Source organism: Moschus berezovskii, chromosome 26 (assembly GCF_049115385.1).
Source record: "Moschus berezovskii isolate FMDL1 chromosome 26, NW_MosBer_1.0, whole genome shotgun sequence".
NCBI lineage: Eukaryota > Metazoa > Chordata > Mammalia > Artiodactyla > Moschidae > Moschus > Moschus berezovskii.
The window spans coordinates 43766280-43788826 of record NC_142485.1 but is presented as its reverse complement, the minus strand read 5'-3'; the positions used below and the strand labels follow the sequence as shown (position 1 = coordinate 43788826).

Sequence of the window (22547 nt, the reverse complement as noted above, 5' to 3'; positions counted from 1 at the left end):
ACCTTGGAACGACTCATACTAAACAGGTTTGCCGGCTGGGCTCCGGGCCACCCCGCCCCCACCAGGTATGACCACGGCCCCTGAGTGGCGCATGGGCATCCTGTGGCCCTCGTGCTGGGTGACTTTCGTCCAGAGTGACTAAGACTTTGCTTGTGACACTCCCCACGCCTACCAGGTAATTATGAAGACCAGAGTCACTCTGCCCTGGTCTCAGTGAGCAGAGGCTCTTGTCAGAGGGTGGTGGTGGTCGGGTCATGCGGGGCCCTCAGGCCCTGGTGAGCGGGACAGCTCGTTGATGGCTCCTCTGGCTCAGTGACTGTAAAGAGAGAAAGGCCTGCGAATACGGAGTCTGTCTCCTAATTGCGGCTGTGGTTTCTGCTCAGCTGACCCCAGTCTCACATCCTGGTCTCTGCATCCGACGCTGCAGTTTCCAGGGGAGAAAACGGAGCGCTCTCAGGTAGGTTTTCGCTGTTTGGCGATTTTGCACGTCCTGTCTCAGTGTGCTACTTTGGGGATTTGCCCGCTTACAACATTCTACCTGACACTGGGAATGCTAAATCCCGTTTTCCTTACGTGCCTGTGTATTTGATGTGTGTATGACCTTGTGCTCTGTTTGGCGGGGGATGGAGGGCAAATTTTGAGTCTGTAAATTTGTCTGTAAGATAATAACCGAGGTGAGAGGCCAAGGTCATTAATCTCTCTGTGGTATGAATCGAGCATTTCTCACAGTTGCGCTTGACCCTCCAGGTCACCTGATTTCCATCTGGTACCGACCAGAGGAGGTGGAACTGGACCAACGGGTTGTGGGGCGTCTTTCGCAGGGTTTCTGTTTGTAACTAGGGTACCTCCACCCCCGGCCCCGCAGGGCTGACGTTTCCTGTGCTTCATCTTCCGGCAAGTACAGCATCCAGAGCACCCTCCCCCACGCCGTGACAACCAAGAATGTCCAGACTTGGCCCTGACAGGGGTGTTCCAGCTGAGGGTGTACTTGTTGGCCCCAGAAACAGCCTGGTTCTGCAGCGCTTGAACCAGCTGTTTTCTGGAGGCAGTTTTGTTGTTACAGTGATGTGTTTGGCCAGGGGAGACTTAAGGATTCTTTGTAAGCCAAGATAATGACAGCCATTAGCTTCCAAGCTCATCATTTGCACCAGAGGCAAACTGACCTAGCTGACACTCAAGGAGCAGAAGCCTGGATGCGCAAAGAGACCTTTCTTTAATATTTATTTTTATTTTGCTTCTTTGGCTGTGTCGGGTTTTAGCAGCAGCACGCGGACTCGTAGTTGCAACAGGTGGGGTCTACTTCCCGGACCAGGGATGGATGGAACCCCGGCCCCTCTGTTGGGAGCACCGCGTCGTAGCCATGGGACCACCAGGGAAGTCCCTGGAAGAGACTTCAGACCAATCTCATCTTCTCCTGTCTGTGGCTCAGAGGTTAATCAAGCCTTCCGAGGTCCCAGAGCAGTAGGAGTAAAACTGATGAGAGTCGAGACCCCAGCCTGAGCCTTTAGCGTGTTTTCAGACTCTTGGATCCAAGCCATAGGACCTGTGTTTGGTGGTTCAAAAATATGCTTTGTAGAGAAAGAAATGGACATAATGAATACTCATAGGAGCAGGAATGACTCTAGGAAGGTACATTTTTCTGTGATAAATGTCTTTTGTTTCCAGGAAGTTTTTGTTTTGCCACAGTTGTTAAGGAACTAGTATTCATGGGACTGAAACCAGTGGGTGCTGTTTCGGGGGCTTCAAAGAGCTCCCATACACAGTCCTTTACGTCTCAGAGCAGAAAGAATGGGGTGAGAGGCAAGGTGGTAGGTAAGAGGTGCTTTAGTAGAATAGGAGATGCCCTAAGAACACACCGACTACAGTTTTACAATCAGAGGAAAAGTGGGGAGGGGAGGAGATCTTCTTTGTCTTTCTTGAGTAGAGGTCATGCTTCCATCATCAGCTCCTCCTCCAGGTTGAGCAGGGGAGGTTTCTTGACTCTACATGGTCAAGCAAGGTCCACAAATTACTGCTTTTTTGTGTGTGCAGAGAGCACGTTCTGGGGATCCCTAACTTACTGAGCTCACGGGCAGGATGTGGGTCTCACGTCGCTGTTTTGTTGTTGGGGGCGTGTCTCGTGCGTCTCACACCATTGATTCTGTTGCTCAGCAAGCCTGCTCTCTTGAGAGATCATGAACCTACACGGGTCTCCCATATTATTCTACTCACAGCCCCCGAATGGGGTGAACTATTTAATCGGCCACTTTGACCCTTCACTCTGACCCTGTCAAGAGTAGTTGCTGAAGCACAGTGAGCAGCTCCAGTTCAAGGCCCCATGAGACCTGTGTGGGGACCTGGAGGCCTGCGTGGTGGGGGCAGCGGGGAGGAGCCTGGGCTCACCTTCGAATACAACAGGGACAGGTGGGGTCCAGCCAAGGAGCAGGGTGTATCTGGGGGCCTGGGGGACCGGATGTTCCGGGAGGAAGCATCAAGGCCAGGGCATTCTCACTGAACACTCAACAGGGAGGCCCAGGTGATAACATGGGAGGTGGGGCTGAGGAATCTGATCAGATACCCAGCACAGGGGGTTTTTGCTAAAGCTGAACTAAAGGTGCAAGGACAGGCCTGAGATTGGGCCTTGAGGACAGAGGGCAGCCTGGCTTGAGCTGGGGGGACCCCGATCGCCAGCATAGCCAGAATCCAGAGTCTGCGCTTGTTTTTGACCCAGAGTCCGCAGACGGCCAGCACGGGTCCAGTGCTTTCAACTGTTGATTGGCAGCAGGGTGTGGGGGTGTCACTCTCCAGTGTAACACTCCAGAGTTACTCCACTCTGGAGAGTGACTCCCAGGTTTAAAACTGGGGAGAACCCCCCCTCCTCCCTTGGTTCTTAGGAAGACAGGAGAAATCCCAACCCCCATCTGCTAATGTCTTCTAAAAACTTGTCTTTTTCTTGATTAAACAATGAGCGTGTACTGCTTATATGATCAGAAAGAAAGGTGCCGCCCTGGCCACCTCCTCTACAAGTTGTGTTTTCGGTCCTCTTTTCTACACCCTCACAGCTTTGATCCCCAAACTCGGCCTCCCCGAGCCCTGTGGGAAATGGGACCAGTCAGTCAGTTACCCTCACCCTGGCTTGGCTTCCTTACCTACAACACATGGGGAGTGTGCATGCAGCTGAGGTAGGAATCGACCATTTACAGAAAGGGCTTAGCTTGGTCCCCCACACACACACACACCCACCCCACCCCCAGCAGGGAGACACACACACACTCACACACACACCCCACCCCCAGCAGGGAGACACACACACACACACCCCACCCCCAGCAGGGAGACACACACACACACACACACACACACACACCCCACCCCCAGCAGGGAGACACACACATACACACACACACCCCACCCCCAGCAGGGAGACACACACACACACACACACACCCCACCCCCAACAGGGAGACACACACACACACCCCACCCCCAGCAGGGAGACACACACACACACACACCCCCAGCAGGGAGACACACACACACACACACACCCCACCCCCAGCAGGGAGACACACACACACATACACACACACCCCCAGCAGGGAGAGGGGTCCAAGTGGGAGGAGGTGGATCGCAGGAGGCCAGTGGCCAGGATGGGAACACAGATGCCTCACCAGGGAGGACAGATCCAGGGCAGGAATCAGGGGCATTTCATTCAGTGTTCTTGCCTGGAGAATCCCAGGGACGGAGGAGCCTGGTGGGCTGCCGTCCATGGGGTCGCACAGAGTCGGACACGACTGATGCGACTTAGCAGCAGCAGCAGCAGCAGCAGTTAAACCTGTAATTTTTGGAAAACATGACTGCTTTTATCAGGATGCTTTAAAGATAGCAGAGCAGATGACAAGACCCTTGAAGGCACTGAGGAATTTACTGCCTGTGTGACTAGCAAGTCAGCACCCGGCGCCGCGGACCCCAGCTCCTCCTCTGCAAGGCGGCCTGGTCACCGCCACGCGCGGAGGGACGGACCTCCGTGCTCCGGAGCCGAGGGCGGAGGCGGAGGCTCCCCCAGCGGTTCAGATCTATTTCCACGGGACAGGTAGGACTCGGGGTTCAGCCTAAACTAGACGATGAGCCAAGTCCGAGTATGAATGGAAACCTCCAGCGTGCTGGAGGGACACACGAATCGTTGATACTTTCAAGGGCGCTGATAATTTCCATGTCTTATTTCATCCTCAGAGAAGTCCTGAGTGGCGGCTGAGGCCGTGGTTCTCCTCTCGGGTTACAGGGGCAGGAAGACCGCGGAGTCTGCGGGCTGGGCGGCCTTCCTGCAGCTCAGTCAAGTGACGCGGGCGCCCCAGGCAGCAGGTCAGGGCGGGGCGGGAGGGCAGAGGCCGCTTCCCACGGGACCCCACGGGCTCTTTCTGCCGCACCCGCCTTGGTCACTGGTCACCGCGGAGGTGCCGGGCACTGGCCCAGGGGCTACTAACCCCGCAGTCAGAAAATCAATAGAGAACTAGGACAAACGCATGAGAGCACAGGATGCCCAGCGGTGACAAGCGTCCTGAAGGCAGCCTCGGGGGTGAGAGCGCGGGGAGGCCGCTGCCGGGGACACGGGAGCACGCGGGAGGCCAGGTGTGAGCGGGGCCGAGGGTCAGCGGGGTCTCACGGCCTCTCCCCGCTGCTCCATCCGGGGCGCAGGGCTGCCTGGCTCCAGGCCGGGAGGTGGTCCCGGCGCCCCAGAGCCCGGCCCCGTGCGCCCGGGGCGAGGCCCCCACGCGGGGCGGGGGCCAGGCGGCGGAGAGGGCGCGGGCGTGGGGCTCACCCGCCCACCTCACGGCCCCACGAGCCGCCGGGCAGCAGTGCGGTCCCTGCCCCGGCGCGCGCTGGGCCAGCCTGGAGGGAGCTGGTCACCTGCCCGCCCGAGGGGAAGCGAAACTGCGCCCGCGGCCTCTGCCGGGGGGTCACTGCGGGCCGCCGGGGCGGGTCCCCGGGGCTCCGCCGGCTGTCTCCGCGGAGCGCAGCGAGGGAACCGAAGCATGGCCGGGCCGCGTTCCCCGCAATTGCGGGACCGGCGGCCCTTCCCTTGTCCATCTCGGTCCGGGGAGCCGACTGGGCCGTGAAGGGCGCGTCCCCGGCTGGGTCCCTAGAGGCCAGAGAGCTCCGCCCCACCCCACGCTAGTGGTACGGCCCGCGCCCCCGCCCGGCCTGCACCCTTGGTATCGCCCACAGCCGGGCGGCCACGCCCCCGGACGCGCATGCGCTGCGCCGTGCGCGCGGGTCGTGACACCTCGGTACTCGGGTGGGCGCCGGGCGGGGCCGGGTTCTCCCGCTGGTCCGCGTCTCCTCGGCGATCTGAGAGCCCCAGCCCCGCGCCGAGGAGCCCCGCGCCCACTTGGTGCGGCCAGCGGTGCTTCACGGCCAGGCCTGGACTGTGGGGGCGGGATCCGGCTCGCCCGCCCTCAGGTGAGCGCGCAGGGGGTCAGGTCGTCCTGTCCGAAGGTGGGCCGGGCAGTGGTCAGGTCGCTCCGTCCTCGGGTGAGCCGCGCGGGGGTCTAATCGCCCCTTGCGCAGATAGGCTGGCAAGGATCAGGTCGCTCCGTCCGCAGGTGAACATGCAGAGGGACAGGTCGTCCTGTCCACAGGTGGGCCGGGCAGTGATCAGGTCCTTCTGGCAGCAGGTGAGCCGCGCGGGGCTCAGGCCGCGGTGGGAGGGGTGCAGTCTGCGGGCGGTCCGAGAGGACACTGGCAGGCAGGCCGAGACCAGGTCGTGCTGGCTGTAGGACTTATTTATATTTTTTGAATTATGTTCATTGAGAGTGTTTTTTTACTTTTTGTATGTCAAAAATTAACTTTATTCTGCGTTAAATATTGACATAAAATGGGTTGTACCACTTTAAAACTGGAGAATACCTCTTTCACACTGCGTATTAAAGGGATGCAATTTTGTGGGTGGAATAGGGAATAGGAGCTTTTTTAGGAGATGAAAAGTACTGAAAAGTAAAAGAGGAGAGCTCCACAAGATGAGATGGAAATTGACCAGTTTTTTAAAGACTTGGCTGGTTCTCTCCAGGCCATCAGTTGCTGCCACATCCCATCTTTAACTCAGTGGGATCTTCCTGCATGTCTTCACACGAGCTCCACTCTGCATCCTCAAATCAGTGATATTTATTTTTGGAGTGTGATTTCTTTACCATGTTGAGCTTGTCTTTAAATTTTGGAAAAAAAATGTTTAAAAGCTGCTGAAGTTTAATTCTCAAAATACAGAGGAGTAATTCCTGGGCAAACAGGAAGCACAGGTCAGGTTGGACTAACTCACTGAGGAAAGACCCTCAGAGAGGACAGAACTAACTCCAGGGCGGCGGTTGGGGCGAGGGATAGATAGTCCAGGAGCGCTGCACCTCATCGGTGCTTCTGGCTGACCTCATTGCTCAGTCCCAGCTGAACAGAACTGCTATGTGTCCTGGAAGGTCAGGTGACCTTCAGGGGCCTGCAAGCGACTCAGGGTGCTATAAGAAAGCCTCCTTTTCCCTCTTTCTGACGTATTTCCAAGTTTTGGATCAGTGTAACCTCCAGTGAACGGCGGGAGCTCACACCTGCTCTGGTGGCAAGACCCCGGTCCTGGGACGGGGCTGTGGAAACCCTCCTCTTCAGTTTTCTAAAACGCCTAGTCCAGTGCAGGGAAGTGGCCAGTACCACCGAATCTTGTGAAAGAGTGAGATGAGGTTTGTACATAGATTGATTTCCCGAAGAAAATGGAGGCCTGTGGGGCAGAGGCGGGCTTTCCAGCCCCAGAGCTCCTTCCCCTCGGCTGCAGGGCTTTGGCTGCCCAGAAGCAGGGACTGCAGTGGGGTGACTCTAGAGCCTCCCAGGATCGAAAGAGCAGGGGGTCTGTGCTCCTGGGTGTGGCTACACAGGGGGAAGCAACAGTGATCTCGAGCTGGTGCCTGAGCTGAGGCCAGCCTGCTGCCATAGGACCAGCTGGCCCCGGGTCCCCTTGCCTAGAAGGTGAGTTGTGTGGTGGGGTGGGGGGCAGGCTCTGAGTCACTGGAGCTCTGCCTGCCACCCTCTGGTCTGTGCTGCCTTCCTGAGCAGGTCCCAGCTACACCCTGGGGTGCTGCTTGCCAAGGGGCAGCAGTGCCATCTCGGGGTTCTGGAGCCTGTCTGGCCGCTGACTAGGTTACTGCAGACCACCTCCAACCCAAAGCCTGGCCTTGTCCCCTCATGGCTCAGATGGGTCACCTCACCTGTGTGTCCCCGGGGCCCAAGGTGACAGGTTGGACCTGCCCAACCTGCCTAGAAGCTCTGAGCAGGCAGCTATGCAGGAGGGTGTGTTCGGGGAGGGCTTGAGCAATGACCAGGGTGGGGCGGGTATACTGGGATCGAGTTCTAGGGGTGGAATACAGGGGTCCAGTCCTGGGGTGCAGTACTGGGGTCGAGTCCTGCGGGTGGAGTCCTGGGGTTGGGTCCTGGGGGTGGAGTATGGGGGTCGGGTACTGGGGTTGAGTCCTGGGACTGAGTACTGGGGGTGGAGTACTGGGTCGGGTACTGGGACTGGGTACTGGGGTTGAGTACTGGGACTTGGTACTGGGATGGAGTACTGGAGTCGGGTACTGGGGTTGGATATTGGGGTGGAGTACTGGGGATGAGTATTTGGACTGGGTACTGGGGGTGGAGTACTGGGATTGGGGACTGGGTTGGAGTACTGGAGTCGGGTACTGGGGGTGGAGTATGGGGATCAGGTGCTGGGGGTGGAGTACTGGGGTGGAGTACTGGGACTGGGTACTGGGGGTGGAGTACTGGGACTGGGTACTGGGGTGGAGTACTTGGACTGGGTACTGGTGGTAGAGTACTTGGGTGGAGTACTGGGGTGGAGTACTGGGGTTGAGTACTGGGACTGGGTACTGGGGGTGGGTCCTGGTGGGATCAGGTAATGGGGGTAGAGTACTGAGGCCAGGTACTGGGGGTGGGCCCTGCGGTTGGGTACTAGGGGTGGAGTACTGTGTGTGGAGTACTGGGGCCGGGTCCTGGGGGTGAAGTACTGGGGTTGAGTACTGGGGGTTGGGTACTTGGGTGAAGTCCTGGGGGTGGAGTACTGGGGGTCGGGTACTGGGGTGGAGTTTTGGGGTAGAGTCCTGGGGTCAGGTACCGGGGTCGAAGTTCTGGGGTTGGGTCCCGGGTCTGCACAGGGAGTTGCGTCCATGTCTCTGATGGGTCCCAACTCGGCTCTGTCTGGCCTGGGAGCTTCAGTGTCTGCCTTGACTGCAGCACAGATCCTGGAAGGCAGGAGGACCCAGAACCAGGCTGAGGGTGCCCGTCAGTGACTCTGGAGGCGGTGGTTTCCCTGGGTGCTGGGAGCTGCCCTCCCCTCCGCCCTGGCTTCTCCTGTGTCCTCAGAGGCGGGTAGTCGACTCTGCTGCAGCCTCGTGTCTCCACTTCCCACCCTCCTGGGCCCTCTGCCCGGCCCCTCAGGACCGCCCGTCTCCATACGCTGCCTGCTGGGCAGCAGGGAGGTCAGAGGCAGGGGCGTGGCATGGGGGGTGCTGTCCGTTCCGGGCTTTCTCTGCAGGATGACCGGGTTTGGTCTGGTTTTTGACTTGGCTCACAGTAAAAACCACCTGCAGCACACAGGAGACGCTCACACGCTTTCAGTTATGTTCACTCGGTTAGGAAAGGAAGCCACTAAACCACAGCTTCTCAGGGTCGCAGGGCCCTAGAGCTGGGGGCACTGGGCAAGTTCAGTGGTTCCGCACCTGCTTAGGGCACCTGGGCATGTCAGACCCGCCCGCACCTGGCCCTTCAGGGCAGTGAGGGCAGGCCCTGGGCAGGCGCCCGGGTCGCCCTGCGTGTTTGAAAGGAAGAGGTGAGCCCGCGGGCGGTCTGAGCCCCCAGCCCGGCTCTGAGGGCCTGGACACGGCCATCAGAGGTCCACAGAGCAACCTGGGCTCGCCCGGCTCCTGGGAATCCGCAGTCCCATGAGCCGGGCAGACCCCCAGCCAGAACCTCCGCATCGGCTCCTGCCCTCCTCTCAGCCGACCTCCTGCAGTCAGACTCTGGCTCCTGGGTTCCCACTCCTAAATGGTGGAGCCGGGGTCAGAACCTACCGCCCTGATTCTGGTTCTTTAGTCCCGGGCCCCGGGGTGCCCCAGCCTTGGAGAAGGGGCCCCTGTACGGGCCACTCCCCTGGCGAGCTTGAGTTGTTTAGTCAGAGCTTTTCAGGGTCACAGGAAAAGGGGAACCCCCATTTCAAGACAGAACTCCATGATGTGAGGTGCTGGCTCAGAGTGCAGTGCTGTGGGGACGTGTGAAGGGAGGGGGCGGACAGGGTGAAGGGGCTGCCTTTCAGCAGAGCTCAGGGTCGCGCGGCCCCTGTGTGGGGCTTGGCTCTGGATGGTGAGGCTTCCTTCCATCTGCCCGGCCCACTCCTGTCGGAGCTGCCCCCCACCCTGTGGGTCTGGAAGCTGACCACTGCGGGACCAGACGGCTCCAGGCTCTGTTCTGAGAGGGTCAGGCAGGTGTGGCCACAGAGGACGACAAAGCCCGTGGTGCTCACAGGGCCTGGAGGTGGGGCCCGGGGGTCAGGGGGCAGAAGGCAGAACAGAGCGGGATGGAGGCCACGGCCTGTCCTGGGGTTTGCTGGGAAAGGCACGCAGGGTGGGGTGAACACGAGACTGGCCTGTTCTAGTGATTTCTCTGGGCTTTGGGCGACAGGGGTGTTTTGAGTTGCCAGGCACCCGGCCGGGGTAATCCAGGCAGAGGAGTGTCCTCTCCCGGGGGCAGGGCAGGTGGTAGAGGCCAACCTGGCCAGGGGGTTGGCACAGGTCGTGGGCGGCTCCTGGTGGGTCCTTGGCTGGTGGGGTGGCGTCAGGGGAGTCACCCCCAGATGTCAGATGTCAGAACATCACAGTAGACAGAAATATAGATATATACACACACAGGTGTGTACACACATAGATGTACACACACAGATACATGCACACACAGATGTACACAGAGAGATACACAGATGTGTACACACACACAGATACACGTACGCACAGAGATCACAGAGGTACACACAGATGTACACACAGATAAACATATAGATGTACACAGAGAGACGCACACACAGATGTACACACACAGAGATACACACATAGATGTGTACACACATAGATGTACACACACACAGATACACGTATGCACAGAGATCAGAGATAGACGCACACAGAGATACACAGACACAGATGTACACACAGAGAGACACACAGATGTGTACACACATAGATGTTCGCATACACAGAGATACATGTATGCACAGGGATCAGAGATATACACACAGATGTACACACATAAATACACATACAGATTGCACACACAGAGATACACATACACACAGATGTACACGCACACAGAGATAAACGTGCACACACAGATGAATCGGGCCTGTATCTCTCCCTGCCCTGTCCACACCCCCTCCATCTGTCATGTCACTGTCTCTTGTGCATCTCTCCCTCCAGCGGAAGCTTTCTTGCTGTGTGTGTGTCACCCAGACGCAGGAGCACAAGGTAGGGGCTTGTTGCCCGTGCTGTGACTGTCTCCCTGGTGTGGGCGCGGCCTGCGTGCCGCTCCATCCGGCCAGCAGAAGGTCAGGCTCTGTTCTTCTCCAGGGTGAGGACAGGCGCATGAGGGTCTGGGGGCCGCAGCCCTGGCGCAGCGTGTGGACCCAGGCCTGGCCGAGACGACACGGGCAGCATGAACCTCCTGGGCACTGGCGCCCTTGACCTGGACTACACCTCTGGGTGGGTCCGCGGGGCGCTGGTGGCCGCCGGCTGTGCCTTCTACCTCGGCGTCTTTGTGGTCTGCCACTGGCTGTCCTCCTCCCTGAACGCCACCTACCGCTCGCTGGCAGCCCGCGAGCAGGTCTTCTGGAACCTGGCGGCCACACGCGCAGTCTTTGGCGTCCAGGGCACTGCGGCAGGGCTGTGGGCGCTGCTGCTGGACCCCGTGCTCCAGGCCGACAAGGCACTCGGCCAGCAGGACTGGTGCTGGTTCCACATCACCACGGCGACCGGCTTCTTCTTCTTCGAGAACCTTGCCCTTCACGTGTCCAACGTGCTCTTCCGCACCTTCGACGGCTTCCTGGCCGTGCACCACCTCTTCGCCTTCCTGGGATTTCTCGGCTCTGCAGTCAACCTCCAAGCCGGCCACTACCTGCCCATGGTCACACTGCTGCTGGAGATGAGCACGCCCTTCACCTGCATCTCCTGGATGCTGCTGAAGGTAGGCGCCCCACACCCGCTTGGTTGGTTCCTCCACAGCCTCTGTGGTCCCTTCACCCTGACGCCCCTGCTGCTGGCCCCTTGTGGCCTGTGCTGTCCCCAGGCTGGGTTAGAGCATAAAAGTAGTAGGAAGCTCATTCTGATCGAATTCCATTTTAATAATTTTAAGCAGGCTTCCAGCCCATGGCAAAAGAAGACATGGCGGGTATCGTGTCTGTCTTAGTGGACAGGGTTGTTGGTAGATGCTTGCTTGTTCCCTGTGTCGGGTCTCCATGGTGGCATTGTGGCTCAGTAGCTGTGGCTCGCAGGTTTACTTGCAGTTGCCCCCTGGCGAGTGGGCTCAAACCCGTGTCCCCTGCATTGGAAAGTGCATTCTTGACCACTGGGCTTCCAGGGAGGTCTCGGTAGACAGTATTTGTAAGCCCTTGAAAACGTGCTTTTTCTCTGTGTCTATATTCATCTCTTGAAGGTTTTATTTCACATTGCGTTATTTTACACACATCTTTGTGGGCAGCACAGTATTGTCAGCCATAGGACATGCATGCAGCAGGTTTCTGGAGCTTACTCATGTCGTTTGATTGAAACCTGCTGCCTGTTGATGGGTAACTCACCGCTGCCTTCCTGCCGCCCCCGGCAGCCGCCCTCCACAGTTTGATTTAGGACTGCCAAACACCTCATCCATGTGCACTTGTGCTGTCTGTCCTGTCCTGGTTTGTGTCACTGGGTGAACGTCCTCCGGGTCCAGCCGTGCTGTCGCACACTGAAGAGCCCCCTCCTTTTCTCGGGCGGATGGTTTCCCGTGACGAGTGTGCAGCGCGCTGTCCTCACCCACCGTCCATCAGGGAGCACTCGGGGTGCTTCGGTCTCAGTTACCGTGACTCGTGCTGCGGTGAACACGGGGGTACTGAGGCTCTTCCAGATCCTGGTTTCAGTTCCTTTGCTGGGTCCTAAGCCAGTTCCGTTTTAAGAAACGAACCCCTCGCACGGTTTCCCACCGTGGCTGCACATTCTGTGTTCCACCAGCAGCGCAGAGTTCAAGTTTCTCCACGTCCTCACCAATGTATCTTTTGTTTCTTGGATGTTAGCTCATTGGCTTTGGTCTTGCTTTTCCCTGATGACTGGTGACAGAGAGCATGTTTTCATTTCATCTGTCTGTTGGCCATTTGTGTGTCATCTTTGGAAAACTGTTCAAGTCCTTGGCCCACGTTTCAATCAGAGTCTTTGTTATTTTTTACTGGTGAGGTGTGTAGTCCTTTTTAAAAAATGATTTTATGTATTTATTTATTTTTGGCTGTGCTGGGTCTTCATTGCTGCTCAGACTTTCCTTTCGTTGCAGAGAACAGGGTCTTCCCTCCAGTTGTGGTGGCAGGCTTCTCTTGTTTCGGCTCGTGGGCCCTGGGGTTCATGGGCTCAGTAGCTGCGATTCCAGGGCTCCAGAGTGAAGGCTCAGTAGATGTTGCTCAAGGCATAATTGCTGTGCAGCGTGTGGGGTCTTCCTGGATCAGGGGTCAAGCCTGTGTCTCCTGCAGTGGCAGGCGGGATTCTTTACCACTGAGCCACCAGGGAATCCCTGGAGTTCGTATGTTCAAGATTAACATCTTATTAGACAGTTCAGTTCAGTCGCTCAGTCGTGACTGACTCCTTGCGACCCCATGACAGCACTCCAGGCCTCCCTGTCCATCACCAACTCCCGGAGTTCACTCATACTCATGTCCATTGAGTCAGTGATGCCATCCAGCCATCTCATTCTCTGTCGTCCCCTTCTCCTCCCGCCCCCAATCCCTCCCAGCATCAGAGTCTTTTCCAGTGAGTCAACTCTTCTCATGAGGTGGCCGAAGTATTGGAGTTTCAGCTTTAGCATCAGTCCTTCCAATGAACACCCAGGACTGATCTCCTTTAGAATGGACTGGTTGGATCTCCTTGCAGTCCAAGGGACTCTCAAGAGTCTTTTCCAACACCACAGTTCAAAAGCATCAATTCTTCGGCGATCAGCTTTCTTCACAGTCCAACTCTCACACCCATACATGACCACTGGAAAAACCATAGCCTTGACTAGACGGACCTTGGTTGGCAAAGTAATGTCTCTGCTTTTTAATATGCTATCTGCGTTGGTCATAACTTTCCTTCCAAGGAGTAAGTGTCTTTTAATTTCATGGCTACAATCAGCATCCGCAGTGATTTTGGAGCCCCAAAAATAAAGTCTGACACTGTTTCCACTGTTTGTCCATCTATTTCCCATGAAGTGATGGGACCAGATGCCATGATCTTAGTTTTCTGAATGTTGAGCTTTAAGCCAACTTTTTCACTCTCCTCTTTCACTTTCATCAAGAAGCTTTTTAGTTCCTCTTCACTTTCTGCCATAAGGGTGGTGTCATCTGCATATCTGAGGTTATTGATATGTCTCCCGGCAATCTTGATTCCAGCTTGTGCTTCTTCTAGCCCATAGCAAACACCCTCTTTCAACAACACAAGAGAAGACTTTACACATGGACATCACCAGATGGTCAACACCGATATCAGATTGATTATATTCTTTGCAGCCAAAGATGGAGAAGCTCTATACAGTTAGCAAAAACAAGACCAGGAGCTGCCTGTGGCTCAGATCATGAACTCCTTATTGCCAAATTCAGACTGAAATTGAAGAAAGTAGGGAAAACCACCGGACCATTCAGATATGACCTAAATCAAATCCCTTAGGATTATACAGTGGAAGTGAGAAATAGATTTAAGGGACTAGATCTGATAGAGTGCCTGATGAACTCTGGATGGAGGTTCGTGACATTGTACAGGAGACAGGGCCCAAGACCATCCCCATGGAAAAGAAATGCAAAAAAGCAAAATGGCTGTCTGAGGAGGCCTTACAAATAGCTGTGATAAGAGAAGCGAAAAGCAAAGGAGAAAAGGAAAGATATTAGACATATGGTTGGCAAATATTTTCTCCCACTTTGTAGGTTGCCTTTTCACTCTGTTGTTTTCTTTGCTTTGAGGAAACTTTTTAGTTTGTCATCCCAGTTGTTTATGTTTCAGTTGTCTTTGTTTTTGCTGTAATGTTCATGAGACCATTGCCAAAACCAGTGCCATGAGGCTTTTCCCCTTTGTATTCTTTTAGGAGTGTTGGATCTTACATTTCAGCCTTCAGTCCATCTCAGGTTGATTTCTGTGTAGGGTGTGAGATAGGGGTTCCATTTCATTCTCTCATGCATGAATGTGCAGTTTCCCAGGAGCACTGACTAAAGAGACCACCCCTTCCTGCTGTGTGGCTTTGGCACCTGTTGAAGACCAGTTAGCTGTGTCAGTTCGGTTCAGTTGCTAAGTCGTGTTCGACTGTTTGTGACCCCATGAACCACAGCACGCCAGGCCTCCCTGTCCATCGCCAACTTTCGGAGTCCACCCAAACCCATGTCCATTGAGTTGGTGATGCCATCCAACCATCTCATCCTCTGTCGTCCCCTTCTCCTCCTGCCCCCTATCTCTCCCAGCATCAGGGTCTTTTCAAATGAGTCAGCTCTTCACATGAGGTGGCCTAAGTATTGGAGTTTCAGCTTCAACATTAGTCCTTCCAGTGAACACCCAGGACTGATCTCCTTTAGGATGGACTGGTTGGATCTCCTTGTAGTCCAAGGGACTCTCAAGAGTCTTCTCCAGCACCACAGTTCAAAAGCATCAATTCTTCGGCGATCAGCTTTCTTCACAGTCCAACTCTCATATCCGTACATGACCACTGGAAAAACCATAGCTTTGACTAGAGGGACCTTTGTTGACAAAGTAATATCTCTGCTTTTTAATATTTTGTCTAGGTTGGTCATAACTTTCCTTCCAAGGAGTAAGCGTCTTTTAATTTCATGGCTGCAGTCACCATCTGCAGTGATTTTGGAGCCCAGAAAAATAAAGTCAGCCACTGTTTCCACTGTTTCCCCATCTATTTGCCATGAAGTGATGGGACTGGATGCCATGATCTTAGTTTTCTGAATGTTGAGCTTTAAGCCAACTTTTTCACTCTCCTCTTTCACTTTCATCAAGAGGCTCTTTAGTTCTTCTTCACTTTCTACCATAAGGGTGGTGTCATCTGCATATGACATGTCCAGTTCTAACTGTTGCTTCCTGACCTGCATACAGGTTTCTCAAGAGCTGTGTACATGTGGATATATTCTGGGCTCTTGAGGCTGTTCCTCTGCTCTTTCTGTCTGTCGCTCAGTTCATGCAGTTTTGATTTTCTCTCGGTTTCTAATAGAGTTTGAAATCAGAAGATGTGGTGTCTCCAGCTTTGTTCTTTTCGTTCAAGATTGATTTGGGTATTTGGGGTCTTCTGTGGTTTCGTGTGAACTTTAGATTTTTATTGTTGTTAAGAATGCCTTTGGAGTTTTGGAAGGGGTTACACTGTACACCTCCCATGTGGCTCAGATGGTAAAGAATCTGCCTGCCGTGTGGGAGATCTGAGTTCAGTCCCTGGGTCGGGAAGATCCCCTGAAGAAGGAAAAGGTAACCCACTCCAATATTCTTGCCTGGAGAATCCCATGGACAGAGGAGCCTGGTGGGCTACAGACCAGGGGGTTGCAAAGAGCCGGGGTCGACTGAGGAACCGACACTTCACGCTGAGCCCGCAGACGGCTGGCGGCCTCCCTGGTGCGCGTCCCAGCTCAGTTACTGTGTTCTTCAGCTCCCTGGTTTCCGCTGGGACTGTTCTTACATTCCATCTGTTCACTAGCGGTCCATTTTTATAAACCGTGTGTTTGTCTCAGCCACACGGGGTCTTTGCTGCAGCACGCGGGCTCTCTCTTGTTGTCACGTCAGGCTTCTCGTCACTGTGGCGTCTCCTGTTGCAGACCACAGGCTCCAGGGCACTCAGGCTCAGGAGCTGTGACACGTGGGCTTCGCTGCTCCACGGCGTGTGGTGTCCCGGACCCGGGATCAAGCCCTGTCCCTTTATTGGCAGGCGGATTCCCAGCCCCTGGGCCACCGGGGAAGCCCAGTGTTCTACTCTGTCCGTGTGTCCTCCTGCCCCCAGGGAGCATCCTGTACTAGTCCCAAGGACTCCCCTCAGCAGGGCTGGGGGTGGGTCCTGCCCCTCCGTGTGGAGTGAAAGGTTGTCCCTCATCTCTGGGCCTCTGTTGGAGTCCATGTGTCAGACGGAGCTGACCTCTGCCGAGCTCGTGACTGTCCTTGCCTGGAGGAATCCCACCAATCGGCCCAGCCGGGGCCCTGGGGCTTCTTGTCAATATCCTCCTGGGGAAGGGCGGAGGCTATGGCTTTTGTCTGCTCACCTGTTGGGAGCCCCACCAACAAGTTGGGGTGCTGGACGCCCCAACCCCTCCCTCTTTGGCGTGAAGCAGGGAGCTGGGGTCTCCTCCTGACCCCAGGGTGCTGTGGGACATGTACCATCCTGTTGCTCCAGGGGGCCTGTCCTGGCGACAGGGCCCTTTCCGTGGGTCCCTGATTCCTCATGATGGAGTTTGCCTGTGGCCTGCAGCTCACACAGGTCTCCCCCAGCGCCCCTCACACATCAGGCACTGGGGAGGGGGTCTTTGGCAGCTCCTCCCGAGGTGGAGCGGCCCCCCTCCTCAGGAAGCAGACAGACCCCAGCTGTGGGGGGTACCCCAGAGGGAGGCAGGCACTTTGTTTGGGGTCTTTTTCCTCTGAAGTGTTTGGATGACATTCACTCAGGATGGAAATGAAAAAGGGGGGTCTGGGGATGGGAATCCCTTCTTGCAGCCTTGCTGTGTTCACCACGTGGCCAGCGGCCCCACAGCAAAGCTGTCCCCTCAGCTAGGACAGCTGAGAGCCAGCGTGTCCAGGTAGACTATTTCTTCTAGTTCAGGTCCTGTTGAGCCTTGGGAGTAAATGCCGCTAGGATGCTGAAACCCCTCTAAGCCTTTCGTAAAGCTGCCGAGTTCTTGCCTCATCGGACTTCGGGGTCCAGGCACTCTCGCCATGGACTCTGGTTTGATGAGATGTGGGCAGGTGTCAGGACCAGACGTCACCACCAGTGTGATACAGTTTACACCCCAGATGGGCTCACGCTTCTGTTTCCTCCTTCACTTTTGTTCTGAAATGCTGTTTAGAAATAATAATAAATGAATTACACACTCATACATCTAAGCTGGTTCATCCACAGAGACACTAATCCAGGTGCAGATGAATTGGTATTTTTTAAAAAACAGTGTATTTATGTATAAATATATGCCAGGCACACTACCTGCTGGGACCCACACTAGACAAAGGAGCCTTGCATGGTTAAGTCTCAGATAGTCATTGACCCAGCTTTTCTCAGAGCGTTTGGTGATGATGAATGCAAAAACTTCAGTTCTCAAGTAAGAGTAAAAACGCTCAGTTCTCAAGCTTGGAGATTTCTGGACTTAATGCAATTATTGTAGGAGTAAAAGTTCATGCTTCTGGTGTGGATGTTAGTGATTTAAGATGACTGCTTTCAGTGGGGAAACCGTGGCAATGAGTACATTTAGTGCACTTTGGAGGAGACAGCTCAGTGGATGGAAGATGGCTTGCTGGCCTCTTGGGTGGAAAGGATGAGCAGTGGGAAGGACGGGGTCTCCCGTCCCCCAAGCATTCACAACTCACTCTGCACTTTGTGTGTGCACCCCACGGCACGCTTAGCTAAGCACGTCCCCACTCTACAGTTTGTACATTTAACATCCTTTGGGCCAAGGCATAGGCTGAATCTTTCTCATGTGAGGAATCTATCATTGAAAGCCTCAAACCTTACTTGTTTTGGTGTTTGAGAAGCACTCTTTTCTGTCTGATCGTACAGTTTAAGGAATTTTACTTGTGTGAGTCATGATTCTGACTGACATAAAGTGGAGAATGCCTACCCCATGCACTGGGCATAAATTGTTTCTATAGAACTGCGTTGTTTCCCTAGTACTCTGTGGGTTTCTTTTTCTTTGAAATATTGACATTTGAAAAAAAAGTATTTTTAAGTACAATGGGAAGTGAGATCCCACTGGTTTTCCCAGGAAGTGAGCAAGCATCCTGATGTAATTACAGCATCCATCCTTTCCCTGGGGCGTCAAACGCTGCCCAGTATCAGTCTCCATATGTTTTACTTATTTCTGCAATTTGTGTTGTTTATTTCCTGCACTGGCATCACCTTATCTCTGAAGTGTCACCATATTTCATCCTTTACTGAGGCACTTTCAGCACTCCTGGTGCATTTACTGCATGGGTGGAGTTATTTAAAGTTATTTTAAAGCGATAAAATACAGAGGGAGGTATTCTGTTATTTGGACTAAATCTGGATGGATTCTAGGAGGGAAGAATGTAATGTCTTTTGAGTGTTTTCCATCCGAGAACATAATATGGCTCAATTCATCCAAGACTTTTTCCAAACACCTGTTAGGGATCCTGGGCTCCCTGCTTCCCACTGTTTCACTCTGCCTCATTCTTCTGCTTTTCTTCACACTCATTTCTTAGTCTAGGTTTGGTTGAAGCTAATGTAAATGGAGTTTTTAACATTTAAAACTGCCGGAATAAATAGGGTGTTTCTCTGGGTATTATCTGCAGATGATTTAAACATCCCTGGTAGTAGAAAAGGACACGGTCATGTCTGGCCCAGAAATGGCAGACAACTCAAATTTTCTGTGAAGTTATTTTTGGAAGTTCACAGTACTTCAGACAAGGAAGAAACTCCTGTTTTTCCACCTGTTTTAACTTGGCCCTGGGTCACGGTTCCCGTTGCTTCTCGTCTTTCCGTGTCAGAGCTGTGTGTACACCTTCTGCAGCTCCGAGAGCTTAGGGTCTTCCTCTGTTACAGTGTGGTCCCTCCAGAGGTCGGTGTCCGTGTCCCTTCAGGACTCGGCAGGTGCAGCTGCAGCGAAGCCACCCTGTTCCCAGGGTCACCAGGCAGCTGCCTGGCCCGCGGCAGCGCCTCCCCGGGCCCCTCTCCTCCTGCGCGTTCCAGACGGGCCCTCCCCTGGGAGGGGGCCCAGGATGAGCCCCAGCCCCAGCATGGCCCAGGGCGGCAAGGAGAGGCCGGGGCGCACCAGCTCGTGGGGGAGGTGTCCGGCCGTTCTGGTGCAGTGAGATCCCCGCCAGAAGCCACAAAGTCCCATCTCTGTGTGCCCGGTCTGCTGTGCAGAGTCTTCAAGTTCCCTGTTGGGAACTAGTTTTACTGTGAATTTAGAATAATTTTAGTGCAAGTCCGCTTGGGCTTGTGTCCACGGGCTACTGGGGTGACAGTGCCGGAAGACAAACGGGGACACATCTCATTCCGAACTTGTCTCCTGGGGCCTGGGGAGGTTGGTCACGGGTGGTGGGCGTGTCTCCCAGCATCGCCTGGTCACTGGCTGTGTGCAGTGTGTGCATGCCCCGGGGGCGGGCAGCCCCAGGGAGGGAGGTGCCGGGCGGCCGTGGGCAGGAGGCCGTGGGCGGGGCGGGCGGCGGGCGGGCGGCCGCGGCCCCGGCCCTGACCGCAGTCTGCCCCGACAGGCCGGCTGCGCGCACTCGCGGCTCTGGAGGCTGAACCAGTGGGCCATGGTGCACCTGTTCCACTGCCGCATGGTGCTCACCTACCACATGTGGTGGGTGTGCCTGGGCCACTGGGCCGGCCTGGCGCGCAGCCTCTTCCCGCCGCACCTGGCGCTCTTCGTGGTCGGCCTGGCCCTCCTCACGCTGCTCATCAACCCTTACTGGACCCGCAAGAAGACGCATCAGCTGCTCAACCCTGTGGACTGGAACTTCGCCCCCGGCCGCCCCAACGGGCCGGTGCCGCCCAATAAGGCCAGGTAGCAGCCTCGGCCCCCAGCCCGTGGCCTGCGGCCACCCCCCGACGCCGACCCCAGGCGTGCGTGCCCGCCGCGTGGCGCCGGATGGCCCGGAGCGGACGTGCCCAGGTTGTGTCCCGCCCGGCCTGTGCACGGTCTCCCCAGGGGGGCCGTGGCGCAGCCTCCGAGGCGTCCCTGAGACCTACTCATCGCCCTGCTCACGTCGGCAGGAGCAAAGGCTCCCAGTTCGTCACCCTGTCACGACGGTCCCGGGGCCGCGGAGGGGGCGTCTCCCCGGCAAAGCTTATCCAAGCAAGAATTTTGCTTCCCCTTTGTGTGGCTCTGCTGACACTGGAGGGAGATGTGAGTAATCTCTTGTCTAGATGTGAGAGCTGCTTTTAACCAAGTGTGCAGCCAGCCCCTCACTCCTAATCGCTGTAGGTTTCGAGTCAGGGAGCTGTCAAGGGGACCTGGGCCCGGCCATGCTGGGCTGCAGGCCACCTTCCTTCCTCCTGGTGACCACCCCCACCGCCACCCTCACATGTTGGCCCCACAGTTTAATTGACAGTGCTGACATCTTTTTCTGGCCACGAATGTGCAATTAAAATGAAAAGCTTCTATCTGTTGAAAGTGCCCTTGAGTGTTTTTGGAAAACACGTTTATTGGCCGTGAGAGTCTCGTGTGCCCTGGGGAGCGCGGGGGCGGGGGGCGCACACAGGTCAGGAGGTGTACCACCTGCTTGTGTCAACTGGAGAGCCGGTTTCAACGTTAAACACAACCAGCAAACTGCGTTCCTCCTGGGGCTCCTCCCCCTCGCACAGACCCTGGGGGCTGAGGCTGTCTCCACCGCCCAGAACTTGAACAAAGTGACCGACCTTCACAGAACATGAATGCACGTCCCTGCCTATCTCTCAGTGCCGTTCACCTTGCTGCGGAGGTTTTCCGTCTTGGAGATGCAGCTGTGATGATAAGTCTTCATATGTTCAAAACTCAGGTTAAGATCTGAAACAGCTTGATTCCCACGTGACCCTCGCTGGGCCTTTGACCTTCCGGGTTCAGTCTCTACCTCCTGTCTCGGCCAAGTTGGTGTTGCCTCCACCCCGACCAACTTCCCGGGAAGACACAGCCGGGCGTTTGGGCAGAAGGAGCCTCCTGAGATGATGACCCAGCATCCCGGTGCCTCCGCTGCCCGACAGCGTTTGCCCTCCTCCACCCCGAGTGTCCCCTCGCTGCTGTGGGTCCCAGGGCTTTCACAGTCACAGCGCTGGACAACGGGGGTGCCTCGCTCTCTGGCACAAACCCGGCCGGGGAGTTGGCACCGTCTGTCTTCACAGCGGGGTCTGAGGCTTGGGTGGTGGCCAGCTGGGCAGCAGCCTTGCAGCTGAAGCCCGTGAACTGTGTGCATCTCAGCAGCGCCCCGCTGACCCCGGCCAGCAGGCCCCAGTGCATCCCTAGGTGCATCTCAGTTTGCAGAGCACTGAGCGGCTGTGTCTGCCTGTCCAGGACAGGCGCAGGTCCACCAGGAAGGGCAGTGTTAGAAGTTCAGGGGTGAGAGTGGCCCCCAGCTCAGCCCTGTGGCAAAGCCACATGGGTGTGGCCGGGAGCCTTGCAGGTCAGCCAGCATCAGGGCTGGTCCGGTGGTGGGCTGACGGGCTGACGTTTCCTTTCAATGCGTCCGTGTTTAAAGAAGCACGACAGGGAGACCGTCTCCTCTTCCTCCTGCACACGCACCTTGGAGGCTGGTCCCCATGCCTCTTGATGGCCAGAGGCTGCCCCAGGACGGTGCGGACGGTGCGGAGTTGGCGGGCGGGGGTGGGAGCGGGAAGCTGGCTCCTGCAGGCATCCCCCAGGGTCCTCTCCTCAGGGCCCCAGGCTCTCACCGGATCTGCACGTCTGATGGAGCCCCCATGAGATGGGCAGGACCCGGAGCTGGGGAGCAGCCCCAGGAGGAGGGGAGTGGGTCCGAGGGAGCCGGCGCCGCCCTGGAGGTCTGACGGGTTTCTTGTTGTACGGGTCACGTTTGCAGTTCACCCAGAAGAGTGGTGCGCACACCCCTGTGGGCGCTTTCAGTTCACCTCCCTTTACTAAACTTCTGCTCTGGTTCAGTTCAGTTCAGTCGCTCAGTCGTGTCCGACTCTGCGATCCCATGAATCACAGCACGCCAGGCCTCCCTGTCCATCTTACTAATTCAACATTTCTCTTTCTAGATCAAAGTTTCCCCCTTTTCCGTAACTAAACTATACAGTGTATACACAGTTTTGCCAGATCATGTTTAGTGATGTGAAAAACTCAGAAACTTGTCGTTTTTCTCTGATGACTGGGAACCCAGAGAGCTCGGAGGGGACCGCAGCCGAAGCCCCCGTGTGGAGTGGAGATGCCACACCTCCCTCAGCAGGGCCCGGCCTCACAGCGGCAGGAGTGGGCTGGGAGCCACGTCTAACTTGGCCTGGTGTGTGCATTGTTCTGACTGCTGTGCAGTTGCAGCGTCAGGCACCGGCCTTTGCAGGCCTGGACACTGTGCTCTGTGTGTGTCCCCACGCCGCCCCCCACGCTGGCACCCTGACCTCACTGCCACCCCCAGAGGCCCTGGCACTGCTGG

At 56.0% G+C, this 22547-nt stretch overlaps 1 protein-coding gene across 7 annotated transcripts; it reads left to right on the top strand.

The window, feature by feature from the left end:
* The first annotated feature begins 249 nt into the window (after positions 1 to 249).
* CLN8 (CLN8 transmembrane ER and ERGIC protein) lies at positions 250 to 20568 on the top strand. 7 transcript variants are annotated; one of them, XM_055416313.2, is made up of 4 exons: positions 250 to 457; positions 10473 to 10520; positions 10623 to 11235; positions 19674 to 20568. In XM_055416313.2, exons 3-4 carry the CDS (start codon positions 10708 to 10710, stop codon positions 19971 to 19973), a joined length of 828 nt encoding a protein of 275 aa, XP_055272288.2. In that variant the 5' UTR covers positions 250 to 457; positions 10473 to 10520; positions 10623 to 10707; the 3' UTR covers positions 19974 to 20568. The 7 variants fall into 7 exon arrangements, with proteins under 7 accessions (XP_055272288.2, XP_088688907.1, XP_055272289.2 ...); XM_055416311.2 differs by lacking the exon at positions 250 to 457 and adding an exon at positions 4393 to 4555; XM_055416309.2 differs by lacking the exon at positions 250 to 457 and adding an exon at positions 5219 to 5439.
* The last annotated feature ends 1979 nt before the right edge of the window (positions 20569 to 22547 follow it).